Raw genomic sequence first — 19,705 nt, 5'->3', positions numbered from 1 at the left:
CACACACACACACACACACACACACACACACACACACACACACACACACACACTTTGGAAGGTCAATTCCAAAACTGCAAATAAAGGTGGGACCTGGGGAGACAGCATAATGGTTATGCCAACATCTTTCAACCCTGAGGTTCTGAGGTCCCAGGTTCAATTCTCAGCAACATCATAAGTCAGAACTGAGCCTGCTCTTATATCTCCCCTGCCCCACCTCTTTATCTTTCCCTCTGTATCTACTCTTTCTGATTAAAAATAAAATCAATAAAGTATTTTGCTTTATTTATTAATAGGAAAGATAGGAGGAGAGAGAGAGAGAGAGAAAGAACCAGACATTACTCTGGTACATGTGTTGCCAGGGGCTGGACTCAGGACCTAATGCTTGAGAGTTCAGTCTTGTATCCACTATGCCACCTCCCGGACCACAATAAAATATTTAAAAAAAAAACAAAAACAAAGAATGGGCATGATTCTGTGCTGCCAGGGACTGAACTCAGGACCTCATGCTTTAGAGTCCAATGCTGTATCCACTGTACCACCTCTCAGATCACTGTTCTCAATATTTTGTTATGAAACCAGAAATCAACAGAACATGGTAATTTGATGGATAACACAAGTAATACAGAAATATCATGTCAAGAACAGCATCCCCCTTTCTTTCTTTCTTTAGTTTTAGACAGACTAGTTAGATAGCATAGTAGTTATGCAGAAGGACCAACATGCCTGAGGCACCAAAAATTCCAGGTTCAACCCCAGTACCACTAGAAGCCAGAGTTTAGTATTGCTTTGGTAAAATGAATACCAAGTTTCATACTACCCATCCTGAGTCCCTTCTGACTTTTAATACTTAATGTCAGTTTTAAACATGGTATGCATAGCCCACAAAGATGGGATTATGATCATGGTGGTAAAGTCAGCAAACAGATACGATCACTGATCAAAACTGGAAACAGAGACATTCATTAGGGAGTGGCTGAAGACATTAAATATATCCATTCATGACATGGAATAACTGACTGTTAGTAATGAAGTAGGAATGAATGTATATGGCTATATTTCCTGAAGATTTACTGTAAGAATATATCATTACATAGTGTACAGCACTGAGCTGTAAGTGATATTTGGTCTTATGAATTCCAAAGGTGCTAAGAAAAGGTAGTACATCTATGCAATAATTGTTTCTCAATTCATACAAATGATGAACGATTAGGTTGTACACTTGAAACTAAAACAACTGCATTTAATTACACTTTAAGAGATGTATAACAATGGATATGGTATGTCAAAATATCAATACTGGCATGTCAAAATAACAGCACACACATTATTTATTTCTATTTATAAAGACAATTATAAATAGGAATAAATTAGGTAAGAATACATTATATAATATATATATTAAATATAATAAGAATACAATATAGGACCAAATTGTCACTGAAAATATGACTAATTGCAAGCCAAACCTTTTTTGCTCCAAACCAATTGATAACCATATCAAAAAGCCAATCTTTCTTCTCTAGGCTGATTTTACTGAGTAAGGATTTGATCGCCATTGATGCCATCTTTTTGCATGTTGCAGAGTCATCATTCACCATCATAAGACAAAGAGGGATAAAGAACATTCCGCAGTTCTCATGAAGCAGTCCCTATAGGAAAACAGATATAGATGAGTACCCTTAGGCAGGAATTCCAGATGCCCTGACAAGGGAGGACTGTGGGCTCCCAGGGCCCAAGGAAGACTTGGATAATGGTATGTCTGTGATTCACAGTACCTGAGGAAATGTGTCGAAGAGAAAAGCAATCATTTCCAAGGTGGACTCTCTGCCGGTCTCATGTTCATAACTAAGACAAGAAAGTCGTATCAGTATGCTCTACATTTGCAAATTATTATTTTAAATAAAAATTTATTAAAAGCTACTCATTTACGAAAGCAAGAGAGAAACACATACACACACAAACCCATACCCACACCCAGAGAGTGTGCCATGACTTTTTCCATTAAAAATTGTCAAAGTGTCAGTCTTAAGTACAAAAAATTCCATTTTCCTAGATTTTAATCTTTGTATATAACCATGGAGTGCAGTTTTACATCATTCTTTTTTTTTTTTGCATCTAATCAATTTTTTTTAATTGAAGGGATTAATGGTTTCTTCTATAAAGCAGAATGACAGTGCTAAGGTTGAGCTGAAAAGCAACTTATAAGCTATCACATGATGTCATGCACAATGTTTGATAATCAAATCAATCAATGGTTCATATATGATCATTCTTCAAGAATGGCTATCATATTTGGACTTTGTCTTTTTCAAGACTGCCAACGTGGCTGTGCCTGGTTGAATGCACGCATTATAGTGCACAAGGGCCTAAGTTAATACCTGTAGGGGAAAGACTTTATGAGTGATGATATAGTACTATAGCCATCTCTTTCACATTTCCCATCTCTATCTCCCCATTTGCTCATTTTCTCTAACATAAATTTAAAAAGAGCAAGGAGAGTTAAAGAGATAGTTCAATGGGAAAACAAGAGTATTTATATGCATGGAGTCCCAGAGACTGCATATACCAAAACTAAGTGGTAATATGCTCTCTCTCTCTCTCTCTCTCTCTCTCTCATAAAAATAAATTGTTGCTACAAAAAATGGGACTAGATGGAAAATTCCTGAAGATAGTGGAGTCTATATATAGCAAACCTACAGCCAACATCATACTCAATGGTAAAAAACTGGAAGCATTTCCACTCAGATCAGGTATTAGACAGGGATGCCCACTATCACCATGCCTATTCAACAATTTCTTGCCATAGCAATCAGGCAGGAGCAAGGAATTAAAGGCATACAGATTGCAAGAGAAGAAGTCAAACTCTCCTTATTTGCAGATGACATGATAGTATACACAGAAAAACCTAAGGAATTCAGCAAGAAGCTTTTGGAAATCATCAGGAAATACAGTAAGGTGTCAGGCTACAAAATTAACATCCAAAAGTCAGTGGCATTCCTCTATGCAAACACTAAGTTAGAAGAAATTGAAATCCAGAAATCAATTCCTTTTACTATAGCAATTAAAACAATAAAATATCTAGGAGTAAACCTAACCAAAGAAGTATAAACCTATGGGACTACATAAAATTAAAAAGCTTCTTCACAGCCAAAGAAACCACTACCCAAACTGACAAAACCCTCACAGAATGGGAGAAGATCTTTACATGCCATACATCAGATAAGAGTTAAATAACCAACATATATAAAGAGCTTGCCAAACTCTACAACAAGACAACAAATAACCCCATCCAAAAATGGGGGGAGGACATGAACAGAATAGTCACCACAGAAGAGATCCAAAAGGCTGAGAAACACATGAAAAAATGCTCCAAGTCTCTGATTGACAGAGAAATGCAAATAAAGACAACAACGAGATAGCACTTCACTCCTGTGAGAATGTCATACATCAGAAAAGGTAACAGCAGCAAGTGCTGGAGAGGGTGTGGGGTCAAAGGAACCCTCCTACACTGCTGGTGGGAATGTCAATTGGTCCAACCTCTGTGGAGAACAGTCTGGAGAATTCTCAGAAGGCTAGAAATGGACCTACCCTATGACCCTGCAATTCCTCTCCTGGGGATATATCCTAAGGAACGCAACATATCCATCCAAAAAGATCTGTGTACACATATGTTCTTAGCAGCACAATTTGTAATAGCCAAAACCTAGAAGCAACCCAGGTGTCCAACAACAGATGAGTGGCTGAGCAAGTTGTGGTCTATATACACAATGGAATACTACTCAGCTGTAAAAAATGGTGACTTCACCGTTTACAGCCAATCTTGGATGGACCTTGAAAAAATCATGTTGAGTGAAATAAGTCAGAAACAGAAGGATGAATATGGGATGATCTCACTCTCAGGCAGAAGTTGAAAAACAAGATCAGAAAAGAAAACACAAGTAGAACCTGAAATGGAACTGGTGTATCACACCAAAGTGAGAACACAGGTCCAAGAAGGATTCAGAGGACTTCGTGGGGGTTGTATTGTTAAATGGGCAACTGGGGAATGTTATGCATGTACAAACTATTGTACTTACTGTTGAATGTAAAACATTAATTGTAAAAAAAAAAAAAAGTTAAAAAAACCCCACATAAACTTAAAATAAATAAATAAATTGTTGGAGGGTGGGGGCAGGGGCTAGAGAGTGAAGAAAGAGAGAAAAGAAACTATATACTTCTACCCTGTGTAGTTACAGTCTAAACTTACTTCAGCTGAGCGAGTATGAATTCCAAGTTTGGTCTCAATTTGTCACCCAGGGGATAGTCAAGAATATATTTCAGAAAAACCTAGAAACAGAAATTACATAGATGAATGACTGTTTGGATCCAGTTCCTCCAGGTGTCCCGTTCCCTGAGCTGCTTTCTGAGATACAACATTAGGTTATAAAGATCTTTTAAAAGTGTGACTAATAGGTAAAATATGCATTTTCTTTTCTTTCTTTTTTTTTATTGTTGTAGCTATTGATGTCGTCGTTGTTGGATAGGAAAGAGAGAAATGGAGAGAGGAGGGGAAGACAGAGAGGGGGAGAGAAAGTTAGACACCTGCAGACCTGCTTCACTGCTTGTGAAGTGACTCTCCTGCAGGTGGGGTGCCGTGGGCTTGAACCGGGATCCTTATGTGGGTCCTTGTTGCACTTTGCACCACCTGCATTTAACCCGCTGTGCTACCGCCCAACTCCCTTCTTCTTCTTCTTTTTTTTTTTTTTTTTACCAGAGTATTGCTCAGCTCTGGATTATGGATGGTGGTGTTGGGGATTGAACCTGGGACTTTGGAGCATCAGGCACGAGAGTCTCTTTGCATAACCATTACACTATCTACCCTCCACCCAAATCTGCATTTTCTATAGCCAGGTTCTGCCCTTTGAGCCTAATTCAGAGCCAAATCCTGGCCCACCCACTTCTGCTATGACAGTTTTAGGCATCATTCTCTGATAGGTCAGGTGTGGTGTGATGGCAATAATATGAATACTGATAATAATACCTATTGCACTTAGTAGATATCATATCCTCTATGCACCAAACACTGTACTAATTCTCGTCACTTATTTGGACAGTGGGTCACATTATCCCCTTTTACAGAATGAGGTTGGCAAAGACAGAAAGTAATGTGCTCAGGTGGCATTGCCATAATTCTATATTTCATCCACCTGCATCCAAAGACTCTGCTTTGAAATTAATATGTGGCTTTGAGAGAATATTTGGCCTTGAGATACATCATTAAATTTTCCCAGGCCCATCCCTCCCTTTTAAGTGGAGGTAATATTTCTTTTCTTTTTTTGAAGCTTTTATTTATTGACTGATGAGAAAGAACCAGACATCACTCTGGTACATATGCTGCTGACAGAACTCAGGACCTCATGCTTGAGAGTCTAATACTTTATCTCAGACCACAGGGGGTAATATTTCTTTTGAAGGGTAGCAACAAACAAGTACTTAATACGGAGTAGCTGGCCCTTTTCCCTAGTGGCAGTCCATGCCAAAGCATTTCTAGGAGGCTGAGATATAGCTCATTAGATAGAACACATAGATTAACTCTGCACAAGGCCCTAGATTCAAACCATGAGATCTTACTTCCAGATCAGACCCTTCCACTTCCTGTGTGTGCTATGCACTCCTGTGATTAGCAATGGACACAGTATGCTCAGGTTTCTGTCTGGCCTCAAGACTTCAATAGCTTTTTGCTATTTTTAGCAAATAAAACCAAGCAAGGTCTTGTCTCCCTTCCCCACCTTGTTCATTTTCATTTACCTGATCCAACACTCTAAGGTCATCCACCACCCCAGGCACTGGCAGTTCCCTTCACCTGGGAAGCTAAACCTTATTGTTTCAATGAATTTAGCTGATTTGCCAATCCCTAGAGAAATTTTCTCTGCTCACACAAAGGTCTTCCTCTTATCACAGAATCTTTCTTATGCCAACTTCAGAAGCACAGTTTTTGACATTTACTTTTTAATTTTTTTATATTTATTTATTTATTTTCCCTTTTAGTTGCCACCCCCCTTTTATTGTTGTTGAAGGGGAAGACGGGGGGAGAGACAGACACCTGCAGACCTGCTTCACCACCTGTGAAGCGACTCCCCTGCAGGTGGGGAGCCGGGGGCTTGAACCAGGATACTTATGTAGGTCCTTGTTTTGCACCACGTGTGCTTAACCCACTGTGCTACCACCCAACTCCCCAGTTTTTGACATTTTAATATGTATGTTTGAAGTTGAGATCTGCTTTAGCACCAGCAGCATATGACCTATCATCGTTTATGCATAGTGGCATAGTTCATGACTGATGAACTATGCCAACAAGTTTTTCCTTCCTAGCTGTTAGGATATCTGTCAGTAAAAGACTACTTGGGGAATTTTTGCTTGTCTGAATCTTCAGCCGGAAAAGGACTATAAGAATTTCGCTGGCCTCTTTCTCAGCAACACCATGTGTAGTGATATGCACATGGAATTGATGACTGGACACTTCAAGGGGACCTTAGCTGCAGGCTGTTAAGCTGCAGAAGGAAAACATTCTTCCTTCTGTATCTGAAGTCCACATATGACTAGTCAAAACACCTCTCCTTAGTTATCAATAAAAATTGTCCTTAAGAAAAAGCAGAGACCCTTTCCACACTGGGTGTATAGATGGGGATCGTGAGTATCAGAATAAATTGGTATGTTGCCTTCACAATTTTATCAGTACTGACATCTCTCTATCTCAAAACCAGAGAAAGCAGTGCCCATCCTTCACCAGGGGCATAAGCCCTCTTTACAAACCTGTCTGCACTGGACTCTGACAGGCTCGCTTTGTGCAGAAATTGCCAGCTTCGAGACTTTCCGCATGACATCATCAATTTCTGGGACCAATAACTTTCTGGATAAAATGGCCTAAAATATAAAAGGAAAAGACACACTCATTTCTTATTCTGATATAGATAGGTGTAAATAAACCTGATATTATGACTGCCAAATGATTCTATTGGTAGAATGCTGGGTTTGAGTGCCAGTTAGATCTCTAGCACTGCTCGTACCAGAATGTCTTTTGTCATTTTTCTCTCCTCTGTTTCATGTGAAACTATCTCTTATATGTAATTAGTAAAACGAATCTTAAAAGTAAAACAAAATTTCCAGAGAAATAAATACAAGAGTATGTGGTGATATGTGTGCTTGACAGGTTGTGCCTCTGCCAGGGCCCCCAATACAAGTATACTTGTATAATAGTTCACATTTGAATTTTCGTAAGTTAATGTTAGCCTCGGTCCCCACCTGCAGAAGGAAAGCTTTGCAAGTGCTGAAGCAGGGCTGTAGGTGTCTCTCTTTCTCTCTCCCTATCTTCCCTACCCTTTAGATTTCTGACTTGTTTCTATCCGATAAAATGTCAGCCTGTAATTAATCCATTAAATCATCATAATCTGTATACTGAATTTGAAGGTCTACAGTTATATTACTAAGCTCCACATTACTTTAAAATATCTGACATAAAGCTTATAAAATCCAGCATGCTAATGACACTGTACCTTCAGAAGACCAAATGCAGTGGCTTGTCTTGAAGTATCATAAATGTCCTCCTCAGCATATGCTAGTAGAACTTGAAGCTGCTTTTCAGTTATCCTGTAAGACTTCACTTTTTTCACAAGTATGGTCACACACTGCAATTGACAATGGGGACGTTAGTAGCCAGGAGATTTCACAAACCAAAACCCAGTGAAATGCTAAGGACATAATACACTACCAGTGCTTTTCCACAAAGGATACCTTAACAAATTCACGTAGGAAAAAAATTGTGGCCAAGATCACAAAAGAATGAGGAAAACTCACTTTGAAGTCAGTTTGGTTTTGGGCATTTCTAAATGCAAGTGGAAGTGACTCACCTTGAAACAATTTACTGCCAGGTGGAAGTTCTGGCCCTTAGCAGCACCAAGTTTTGCATAGTCTTTCAGCAAAATGAAAAGGTGTTTCGTCAGCTGTTGCACTTTTGTTTCAATGGAAGGAAGAGGGAACTTTAAGACCCAGATGAGGCATTGTAAAGCACCTGTGATAACCTGAAAAACAAATGAAGATAATCAATTAGTGAAATGACTAAGCCTAAAAAGTCAGTGCCTGAAGCTATATAGAAATTATAAACTATATAGAAACTATAAAGTGAGTTGAAGGAATGAAATACTCTGTTCAGCCCACTGTGCCCGAAATTCTTAAGAAGTTTCCTACTCCTTACTTTTTTTATCCATAGTAAATATTATAAATGAGTACAGAAAGACACTCACCATATTCCTAACTTATCTTTGTAAATAAGTGGTTAGGTCAACCTTAGAAATTTTTTCCCCTTGGAAAAATACATTATAGATGGTTTCTTTATTTTCTAAAGTTGATTCTTTAATTGAACCAATTCTTACTAAACTTGTATCATATAAATAAGTAATGAGGTGGGTCAGGGAGAGAGTGCAATGGTTATGCAAAAAGGCTTTCACAGTTTAAGGTTCTGAGGTCCCAGTTCAATCTCTGGTTCTACAATAAACCAGAGTTAAGCAATGCTCTGGTAAGAAAAATAATAATAATAATTTAATATTTAAACTTTTGTAAACTTTACTATAGAAATAGGCAAATTGAGTACGTGGGAAGTGTGTAAGCATTAAAATATGTCACTCTACTCAGTTTTCCTATCTATAAAACAATAACTTGTTTTTGCACAGCACCAGGGACTCCTAGAATGACTATTTTCTTCTTTTTTTTCTTCTTCCTGTTTTAAATAGAAAGAGTGGGAGGGGTGGTCTGGGGGGTGGCACAGTGGACTGAGCATTGGACTTCATTAGTGTGAGGTTCAGAGTTCAATCTCCAGCAGCACATAAATGATCTGGTTCTTTCTCTCTTTCCTTCTTTCTCATTAATAAATAACTATTAAAAAAAAAAAGGGGAGGTCGGGCTGTAGCACCGAGGGCGGGTTAAGCGCACATGGCGTGAAACTGGAGGACCAACGTAAGGATCCTGGTTTGAGCCCCCGGCTCCCCACCTGCAGGGGGGTCGCTTCACAGGCGGTGAAGCAGGTCTGCAGGTGTCTATCTTTCTCTCCCTATCTCTGTCTTCCCCTCCTTTCTCCATTTCTCTCTGGTTTATCTGGCAACAACAACATCAATAACAACAATAATAATAACCACAAGAGTGATAAAATCAACAAGGGCAACAAAAAGGGAAAATAAATAAATAAATAATAATAATAAAAAAATAGTGAGAGAGATACAACTCCACCAGGTCTTCCCTTAGTGCTCTCCTATGGGCAAGGTACATGCTCTCCTAACCTTAAAGCAGCCAAAATAATAATTTATACCTTATGGATACTGCCAGGAGTCACAGCACTAAATAATGGTAATGACAAGGACAAGAAAGAGGATAATTACGGGGCCAGGCAGTGGTGCACCTGATTTTTAAGCGCACACACACTACAGTGCTTAAGGACCTGGGGTTCAAGGCCTTGGTCCCCACCTGTAAGGGGTAAGCTTCACAAGTGTGAAGCAGAGCTGCAGGTGTCTCTCTCCTTCTCTATCTCCACTTTCCCTCTCAATTTCTCTTTGTCTCTACCCAATAATAAATAAAATAAAATAATAATATTAAAAAAGAGTTCATAAAAAAAAAGAGGATAATTACTAACATACAGACATCACCATTCACTCTCCATGAAGCTGTTTCAAGGATCAAATAGCAGATATGAATACAAGGAGCTTTTAGATATAAGGGCTATCCAAATATACAGAAGGACCACACTGGGAAACAATTTAATGCAGAGAACAAAGGTGGTTCATGGGGTCATAAATCCTTTTAAAAATCTCAATAGCTTTGTGAGGTTGAAGTCTAGAAGTAAGCTTTAAGTATTTCGAGCAGCACAGTTCTTAAAAAGAAACAGAAGAAGCTCACCTTTACATCCATAGAACCCAAGCAGTCTATGAGGAGAGACACAAAAGGATCCAACATTTCCAGGACATGTTCACTTGAAGACTTGATTTTAGAGGTTTTCAGGCTGAGATGCAATAACTAAAACATTCACAGTATTTCACATTAGTTGTCCCTAAGATTCAATTAATTTGGTAACACTCAACTGGTTTTACAGGCAGATATCAAACATTAAGAAGCTTCTAGGTGGCACCCTGGTTGAGTGCACATGTTATAATGAGCAAGGACTAGAGTTCAAGCCCCTGGTCCCTACCTGCAGGGGGAAAGCTTTGCGAGTGGTGAAGCAGAGATACAGATGCCTCAGTCTCTTTCCCGCTATTTTTCCTCTTTCCCTCTGGATTTCTGTCTCTATCTAGTAAGTAAATAAAGATTTATTTTTTAAAAAGTTTTTTTTAAAAAGATGCTTCTATTTGAGTCGATTGGGAGGTGGCACAATAAATGAAGCATTTGGACTCTCAATCATGAGACTGCATATGCCAGAGTGATGCTCTGGTTCTCTCTCTCATGAATTAAAAAAAAATATATTAATGCTTCTATATGAATTACAGAGATTTAGAAGAAATGGAAAACTGCTTGGGAGAGATTTGGTAAGTGAAGAATATGAAAGCTTCCCAATCCAGATCTGTGCTTTAAAAAACAAAACAAAACTCATTATTATGTTTTTTAAAATGTCAGAGTAATCTCCAATATTTTAAATGAGGCTGTGCCTATGTGTTAAAGACAATATTATAAACCATTAATCCCCCCCAGTTAAAAAAAATAAAAAAACAGTAATGCAAAGATGCTCCAGAGTTTTACATCTTGACAAAGATAGCAATAGTGACATCAAAACAAGTATCAGGTAAGAATTGTTCATTCTGAGAGTCCTATAAAGTTAATACTAAAAGGGAGAAATAGTAGATGGATCTTAAAAGATACTGGGTTTTGGGTAGGGGTAGATAGCATCATGTTTATGCAAAGAGACTCTCATGCCTGAGGCTCCAAAGTCCCAGGTTCAATCCCCTGCACCATGATAGACCAGAGCTGAGCAGTGCTCTGGTAAAAAAAGATACTGGTTTTTTTCATGGTAATGCTATGCTTTCCTAGCAGAAGGAAATATGGCAGAAGACCAAAATGCACAGACGAACTATGGTCATAAGCATCACTGCACACATATGGTACCAGGGATTGACACTGGGACCACACCCACACCCACACCCACACACACGCACGCACACGCGATGTGTTGTAACTTGTCTGAGTCATACACTCCCTACTCCCACATCTTTATGGTTTAAGGGGTAAATTGTTACGGTTTAAGGGGTAAACTTTTTTTTTTTTTTTACAGTTTATTGAGGGGGAGGGAGACAGAGAGACACTTGCAGCTCTTCTTCACCACTTGTGAAGCTTTCCCCCTGCAAGTGGGACCAAGGGCTTGAACCCAGGTCCTTGAGCACTGTAATTTGAGCACTTAACCAGGTGCACCATCTAGCCTTGGTGAAGCACTTTTAACTGTGGTTTAGGACTTCCAGTTATTACCTTAATATAGCTGTACACATACTGACTTATAATAACAATGATATCATTATGATATTAGATATAATGCATTGCTACTTCAAGTAAAAAAGGGTATTTTTAAAAAAGAGGATCTTTTTTCTTTTATTTCTAAATTTGATCTGTTATATTTGAGAGTTTCATATCAGAGAGAAGCAGAGAGAGAAAGACACAGAAGCTAGTATATAAAATGAGTATATACAGTGCTCTGTCAGTTGAGCCATCTCCCCAGTTGTTAAAAATAATAATAATAATAATTCTTACCTGAAGCCCAGACTCAATAAATATGTGCATGTTGGTTTTCCTGCTCACAACAGCTTTCTGCCTACCTCGCCCTGGAGTGGGAGGGAGCAGAAGGCAGCTTTGAGGTGGCAGACGGGGATCTGGTGCAGGAGCTGCTGGAGTTCTGTCAATCACAATGGGGAAAGATCACCATATACTCATGCCCAGATATCACACTGTCCTTCTATGGTGGACCGTAAGCACTAAGTAATGTGCTATTTGCCGTGTGTGTGTGTGTGTGTGTCCCCTTTACCACCAAACACAAAGTGATAAGGCTGTTGAACAGATCAGTACAAACAGAGTTTAGATGAATAACCAAAGGGTTATCCCATTTCTTTGATTTCTGAAAACTAATACTAAAGAACCAATTTTTAGATTACAGAAAACCAAAAGGACTTTCTTTTATTTATTTATTTTTTTAAATACTTATTTATTTTCCCTTTTGTTGCCCTTGTTGCTTTATTGTTGTAGTTATTATTGTTGTTATTAATGTCGTTATAGTTGGACAGGACAGAGAGAAATGGAGAGAGGAGGGGAAGACAGAGGGGGAGTTCTAGATAGACACCTGCAGACCTGCTTCACCACCTGTGATGTGACTCCCTGCAGGTGGGGAGCCGGGGGCTCGAACCATGATACTTATATAGGTCCTTGCTCTTTGTGCCACGTGCGCTTAACCCGCTGCACTACTGCCCGACTCCCAAGGACTTTCTTTTTAACAAGAGCACTGCACAGCTGTTGCTTATGGTAGTGCTGGGGATTGGACCTGGGATCTCAAGAGCCTCAGGAAAACCCATTTATGCTACCTCCCTAGTCCAGGACATTTCCTAATAGCGCACTAGATAGTCTTTAAGGTATAAATGTTTGATCACCCACATTAATTGATTCAGGATGTGGTGCAGTGAATAAATTATTGAACCCTCAAGCATGATGTCCTGAGTTTGATCCTCAGTAACACACATGCCAGATGATGCTCTGGTCCTAGTTCTCTTTCTTCACCCTCCCCCTCTTCTCTCATCAGGAAATAAATAATTTGATTTATGTCTAAAGCAAAAATGGGATCAGAATAATCAGCTGCTACAACAGCTACCCCATTCAGCAGAAAAACAATGTCAAGTTGAAAAGTATTATTCAAGAAAAAAGAAAAAAAAAAAGTATCATTTGAAAGGGCCCCTGCCCAAACAACACAAAGTAGTACAATTTTACAAGTCAGACTATTTTCTACTAAAGTAAACTAAATGAAACCATGTAACAGCAAATAAAAACTAAGCGACACATCAGAAGCAAATACCTAGCAGGTAGTTTTTTACCCCTAAACTTACTTTTCTTTCTCTGTTAACAGGGGCAGATTTTCGCTGACCAAGCCATAACTGAGCAAAAGGATGGACTCTGCTGTCATTTCCTGGTTCATAATTAATCCTGCTATGATTCGGCGTAATGTTTCATGAACTTTGCGAGCCAGTTTTAAACTCGTGGTATTTTGTAAGATCTGAAAGCAAATATGAATACCATAAGTGATAAATAATAAAAACAACATTATAAAAACTTAAAAAAATTTTTTTACCAAAGCACTGGTAAAAAAAGCTCTGGCTTACGGTATGGGGGATTGAACCTGGGACTTTGTGAAGCCTCAGGCACGAGTCTCTTTGTATAACTATTATGCTCTCTACCCCCATTCTATACATACATTTAAGTGTTTCTAATTTTTTAAAAAAATACATCATCATTTCAAGCAGATCTAAGATAAAGTCAAACTGATCCATAATCTAAGCCTCTGAGATAACTACTGTCAGCAGAATTTACTGGAAACCCAGCACCATCAACCCCAGTGAAACACTCAGCTTCATAGCTACTCCCTTACAGAAGACATCACATAACTTTCATTGTCTTGGAGATATGTGGCAATTTACATGGAAAATATGTGTTGACACTTTTAAATCCTTAAAATATACATAACATTCTTATATGAGGTTTAGAATTCATTTATAGCTAAATGAATTGTAGGAACTATTAAGGATTTAATTTAGTCCCTCAGCACCTGGAATTACAATTAATCTGTGGCACTGGATAGTGCTTTTTGTTTTAGTTCTAGTTTTAGTGTATCATACTGTAATGAGTGAATAATGCTGCTGAATGGTGATTCCAACAATAGGCACAGACTGCTGTGTAGGTGGGTAAATGACAGTCTGTCTAAGTGGATTTACAGTGAAAACAGCGGGAAGAATGTGAGCTCTCAATCAGATGGGTCTGGAATGAAGTCCCGACTTTGCCCCTTTGCCAGGTTCCCTTCAACCTTTCTGAGTGTGAAATTTCTTATCCTCAAGGTGGAAGTGCCATAGTTCTCACAAGCTGGTTGTAAAGTTTAGAAGAGACAGCAAAGCACAATGCTTTGAACCAACACATGTTCCACAAATGCCAATGACTAGACAGTTAGTTGTGCAATTCACCTGTTGCCTTTTCTTCTGTGCCTCATGGTTTACATCAAGGACTCTGGTTCTTCTTTTGGAAGACTGAACTAAATGCTGAACTCAATGTCAAGATGTATCTATCAGGATTCTTTACAAACTCACAATACTGCAACATGAGTACTGCTCCCCACCTCCCCCAAGAGTATTCGGTTCCTTACCTCTTTTAGAGGAATGATAAGTTTCGTGACCTGATCTTTTCCTATAAATTTGCCCAGAATTTCATAAGAATCATAACTCTTGCTTCTTCGTGCCTCCATGACTTTGGATAGGATCTGCTTTACTTCTTTCTCTTCAGCAATAGCACCAAACAATTCATGGTTAAAAATCTTTAGAAGGAAAAGTAAAAGAAAAAGTCCAAGAGCAATTATGTATGCTTGCCAAGTTAGACCAATGGAAACAGTCTCTGAAAAAGAAAAGTATTAATACACCCAAATTAAGAAAAGCAAGCTGCTCTAGTGTGAAACTATACATAGTAGGAATTTCTATTAGATTTCACTTGTTAAAATGTTACATAAGGACCAATCACTATAAAACAAATATAGGAGTCCTCTTCCTTATCTGTGATTTTGCCTCCTATAGTTTTAGCTACTGAAGCCAAACCTTAATTCAAAAGTACTATGAGCAAAGAGGATCACTTGAGAATGCAACAAGACAAGACTTGGATTACTTGGGGAACCAACCAAGTCAAACATCTGTGAGTGCAAACACCTGTGGCTCCTAGACAGAGAGGAGCTTAAAGAGAGATTCCTGGGGCAAAAAGCCTATTATCTACTCAGGAGTGGCTGATAATACTCCAAGTTTGCAAGTTGAGACACCATATCTGTCTGTGTTTTATCAACAAAAAGACTGCTGAAGGGAGGAGAGGACCCCCTAAGGCTCACCAACTAAGTCCCCACTGCTACAGTCCCTTGGAGGCTGGAGCCGCAGTGGGGAGGCTCTATGCTGACACCAGGGGGCAAAGAACTGATCGAGCAACTCAGGAGATCTACAATCTTGGTGGTCTGGAGATGGGGCTGTATAATGTGAGCCTTTCCATGCTGTCCTAATGAATTGGAAAATATGGTTAATAACTGCCTCAGAACCCAAAGGTACAAACAGGATTTGTTTAGAAACTCACAGGGCCACGGTGTGCTGTCTGACATGCTCTGACTGCTGGCAGAGCATCAAATTGGGTCCCAGCTTTGGACCCTCGAGGTGGGGGAATATCTTTACATAACCACTGTGCAATCTCCCCCCCCCCACCCAGTTTTAAACTCTTGGTCAGCAGTGAGTGATTAACCTAAAAAGTCTACTTATAGTTAAAAAGCCCTCAGCCTCTCATAGCCTGCAGGGAAGATAGAGAACAGAAGAGGGATTAACAGCCACTATGCTTCAACTCAAAGATTGAGATAACACTGAAACAACTGTTAATTTCCAAAACTGTGAACTCTTACTACCGTACTTAGACACAAGTCAATCCAGACAAGTGTGATTAGTGAAATGAAAAGTACTAACAGCAGGACCACATAACACACCATATACGATGGTTAAACCAAGAAGAAACATTGGAGAAATGAACCAGGATAAAAGTCTCAAAAGTTAGAAACACATAAGAATGAGGACAATATTCAAACACTAAGTGACAACATTCAAACACTAAGGCATTAGTTATAGGAATGAGGAATGAGTTTGAAAGTAATATATCAGAAATGGCGAAACAGCAAATGAGACTGAAAGAAAATACTAATTATCTTGAGTTAATGAGAGAGCTGAAATGTGAAATAGCTGAGCTAAGAGCACAACTAGCTGAACAAGCTTCTTCTTCTAGCATTTGCCGCTGAACAAGCTAATACAGTATCAGAACAGGGTAACAATAGCTGAGCTTCAGAAAACAACAGATTAGAGAAAGAACACAATGAGGCAGAAAACAGAATTATCAAGGTTGAGGATGAATTAAGAGAAACCTAAGAAGAGATCTCAAAAAGAGATTAAGAGATACTGAAATAAGAGACATAGGAAATGACTTAAAAAGAAATAATATATGCATTATTGGTTTACCACAAGAAGAAGGAGGGTGAAGAAAGTATTCAAAAAGACATAGTAGCTGAGAATTTCCCCTAGTCTAGACAACATAAAAGATATAAAAGTTCAAGAAGCTCAAAGGGTCTCAAACAGAATTAACCCAGACTTAAAGACACCAAGACACATCATATTTAGAATGAAAAGGAATAAGGATAAAGAAAGGATCCTGAAGGCTACAAGAGAAAAACAAAGAGTCACCTACAGAGGAAAACCCATAAGATTAGCAGCAGATTTCTCCACACAAACACTACAGGCCAGAAGAGAATGGCAACACATCTATCGAGTACTCAATGAGAAAGGCTTTCAACCAAGACTACTATATCCTGCTAGACTGTCACTCAAACAAGATGGAAGCAATAAAACCTTCTCTGAGAAGCAACAGTTGAAGGAATCAACTATCACCAAGCCTGCTCTGAAAGAAGTTCTGAAAGGTCTCCTATAAGCAACCAGATCACCATAAACAAACCATATATTGAACACTCTGAAAGTTTAGAATAATGGCATTCAAATATCTTCAGTCGGGAGTCGGGCGGTAGCACAGTGGGTTAAGCATACGTGGCGCAAAGCACAAGGACCGGCGTAAGGATCCGGTTTGAGTCCCCGGACCCCCACCTGCAAAGGAGTCACTTCACAGGTGGTGAAGCAGGTCTGCAGGTGTCTATCTTTCTCTCCACCTCTCTTATTTCTCTCTGTCCTATCCAACAACAGCAGCAACAACAGCAATAATAATAACCACAACAAGGGCAACAAAAGGGGAAAAAATGGTCTCTAGGAGCAGTGGATTCATGGTGCAGGCACCTAGTCCCGGCAATAACCCTGGAGACAAAAAAAAAAAAAAAAAAACCCAAAAATTCAATCTATAATATCAATAAGTGTCAACTGTCTGAATTCACGCAATAAAAGACACAGAATAGGAAGATGGATCAGAAAACACAACCCAACCATATGTTGTCTGCAGGAATCCCATCTAACCCAACAAGAACAGACTCAAAGTGAAAGGATGGAAAACCATCATACAAGCCAATGGCCCACAAAAAACAGCTATTCTCATATCTGACAATGATAGAACTTAAAATAAATAAAATTTTTAAAAGTAGGCGTGGACAATAATTAATGCTCACAGGATCAGTCAATCAAGAGGACTTAACAATTATTAATATCTATGCACCCAATGAGAGGTCATCTAAATACATCAAACATCTACTGAAATAGCTACAGCAATATATTAACAGCAACACAGTCATAGTAGGGGACTTCAACACCTCACTCTTTCAACTTGACACATCATCCAGGCAGAATAAATAAGGGAGCTAAATGAAAAGAAAAATAAACTAGAACTATTGGACATTTTCAGAGTCATTCACCCCAAGAAACTGTAATATACATTTGATTCAAGTCCACATGGTTCATTCTCAAGGATAGGTTATATGTTAGGCCACAAATACAGTGTCAACAAGTTCAAGAGCACTGAAATCATCCCAAGCATCTTAACAGACTACAGTGGAATTAAATTAACACTTTAGAATGAACAAAAAAATTAGTAAAAGTCCCAAAATATGGAAACTCAACAGTACACTACTCAAAACTACTAGGTCAAAAAGGAAATTACGAAATAAATCAAAAAATTTTAAGAGTTCAGTGAAAATGAAGACACGAGCTATAAAAACATTTGGGACACAGCTAAGGCAGTACTGAGAGGAAAGTTCATTGGCATACAAGCACAAATTTGGAAACGAGGAAAACTCAAATAAACAACCTGACTGCAAACCAGAAGAAGGAGAAAGAGAAGGAGAGGAAGAAGAGGAAGAAGAGAAAGAAGAGGAAGAAGGAGAAGGAGAAGAAGAACAACAACAACAAAAGAACTCTAAAGCAACCAGAAGGACAGAAATAACTGAAGTTAGGTCAGAAATAAATAACATTGAAAATAAGAAAACCATATTCACTATAGAAAAGATCCAAAGGCCAACAAACATGAAAAAAATGTACAAAATTATTGACTGTCAGAGAAATACAAATAAAAACAACGCGATACCACTTCACTCCTGTTGAGAATGTCGTACATCAGAAAAGGGAGCAGCACCAAATGTTGGAGAGGTTGTGGGGGACAAAGGAACATTCCTGTCCTGCTTTTAAACTTTATTAATCTGGAAGATGATGTGTTATTTTAATTTTACAGAAAATTGCTTTTTCTTCTTTTGTAAACTAACTGGTTCTTTGCCCACTTAAGAAAAAGTGAGAACTCTTGTCTCTGTCTTACCTCAATCATTATATTTAAGCAAGAGTCCAAATCCCCAACTTGAAGTTTCTTGGTGAGACCTTGCAGCAACATGTGAACAGAGAAAGTCAGCACATGGACCTAAAATGTAATGTATAAGAAAAACAAGTTACAGATACTGCACCAGAAAAATTAAGATCTAAGAAGTGTTATGGAGAGAATGTTCAGAAAATCTATACCTCATATAACAATGTCACATAATATATATTACAGCAAGAAATCCTGACAGATGACACACACTTATATCACTGTCTAGAATAAAATTACTTGGTAAAGAGGTCCAGAAACATATTACCATACAGAATCTATTATTGGGTCTACATCAGGTCAATGATTTATTTAAAAAAAAAAAAAAAGAATTTAGGAGCAAATTAAGGATCTTGTCAGTATTGAAAAGGAATTATATCTGATACGAAATGTATAGGATAGAGACAAATACTGAATATATTTTACTCTCAAAAGCAGCCAGAAACAAATGCTGGTTTAAAGACTAGAATAGAAGTAGGCTCAGCAAGCACATTTTAACCCACCTTTCCTATCGAATACTACTTAAAAACATGGGTAAGAGGCATGAAGCAGTGATGGGGGGGGGGGGGGATACCAGAATGCAAGTACCCTCCAAATATGTTTGTTTTTTACTGTTTTCTCTTAAGTATCCTCTGGTCAGCATAGAAGTAGGAGGCAGGAAGCAGACAACTCTACAAGTTCCTTGAAAGTAGAATTAGGTGGTAGTAGGAGACAGTTTACCAGTGAAAGTACAGCCTTTGCTGTATATTTGGCCCTAGGACAAGTCCCAGGACCACAGGTGTCACCAGGGAAATGCCATGGATGGTAGAGCCATGCTGTTGTGTCTTTCCTTCCACCCCAAAGATACAGAATTTCATACAAACAAAAAATATTGGCCCAGCGAGGCTATTTAGCAGTATGGCATATACAAACGGCCCTGATCTCACACTTTTAAAAAAAGAAAATTTAAAAACATTAAAAAGAGGGACAGGGTGTTCATGTACATACTACCAAATGCAAGGACCCAGGTTCGAGCCCTGGCTCTGCACCTGCAGGAGGTCTGTTTCACAAGCAGGTCTGCAGGTGTCTCTCTTTCTCTCCTTATCTCTACCTGTTCTCTCTC

General features: G+C 38.7%; 1 protein-coding gene across 2 annotated transcripts in view; it reads right to left on the bottom strand.

The window, feature by feature from the left end:
- The window catches only part of UTP20 (UTP20 small subunit processome component), a 124,038-nt gene that overhangs the window by 19,012 nt on the left and 85,321 nt on the right, over positions 1-19,705 (bottom strand). For both annotated transcript variants that reach the window (XM_060194234.1, XM_060194235.1), the window contains exons 44-54: positions 18,559-18,657; positions 14,399-14,566; positions 13,095-13,261; positions 11,758-11,899; positions 9,925-10,041; positions 7,890-8,060; positions 7,536-7,667; positions 6,796-6,906; positions 4,250-4,329; positions 1,779-1,848; positions 1,470-1,652 (exon numbers count right to left, since the gene is read on the bottom strand). In XM_060194234.1, coding sequence (XP_060050217.1) covers positions 1,470-1,652; positions 1,779-1,848; positions 4,250-4,329; positions 6,796-6,906; positions 7,536-7,667; positions 7,890-8,060; positions 9,925-10,041; positions 11,758-11,899; positions 13,095-13,261; positions 14,399-14,566; positions 18,559-18,657 — 1,440 coding nt within the window. The remainder of the gene's footprint in view (positions 1-1,469; positions 1,653-1,778; positions 1,849-4,249; positions 4,330-6,795; positions 6,907-7,535; positions 7,668-7,889; positions 8,061-9,924; positions 10,042-11,757; positions 11,900-13,094; positions 13,262-14,398; positions 14,567-18,558; positions 18,658-19,705) is intronic.

This window comes from Erinaceus europaeus, chromosome 7 (assembly GCF_950295315.1).
Source record: "Erinaceus europaeus chromosome 7, mEriEur2.1, whole genome shotgun sequence".
Taxonomy (NCBI): Eukaryota; Metazoa; Chordata; class Mammalia; order Eulipotyphla; family Erinaceidae; genus Erinaceus; species Erinaceus europaeus.
The sequence above is the reverse complement of the archived record's forward strand: the minus strand, read 5'-3'. Positions and strand labels throughout refer to the sequence as shown.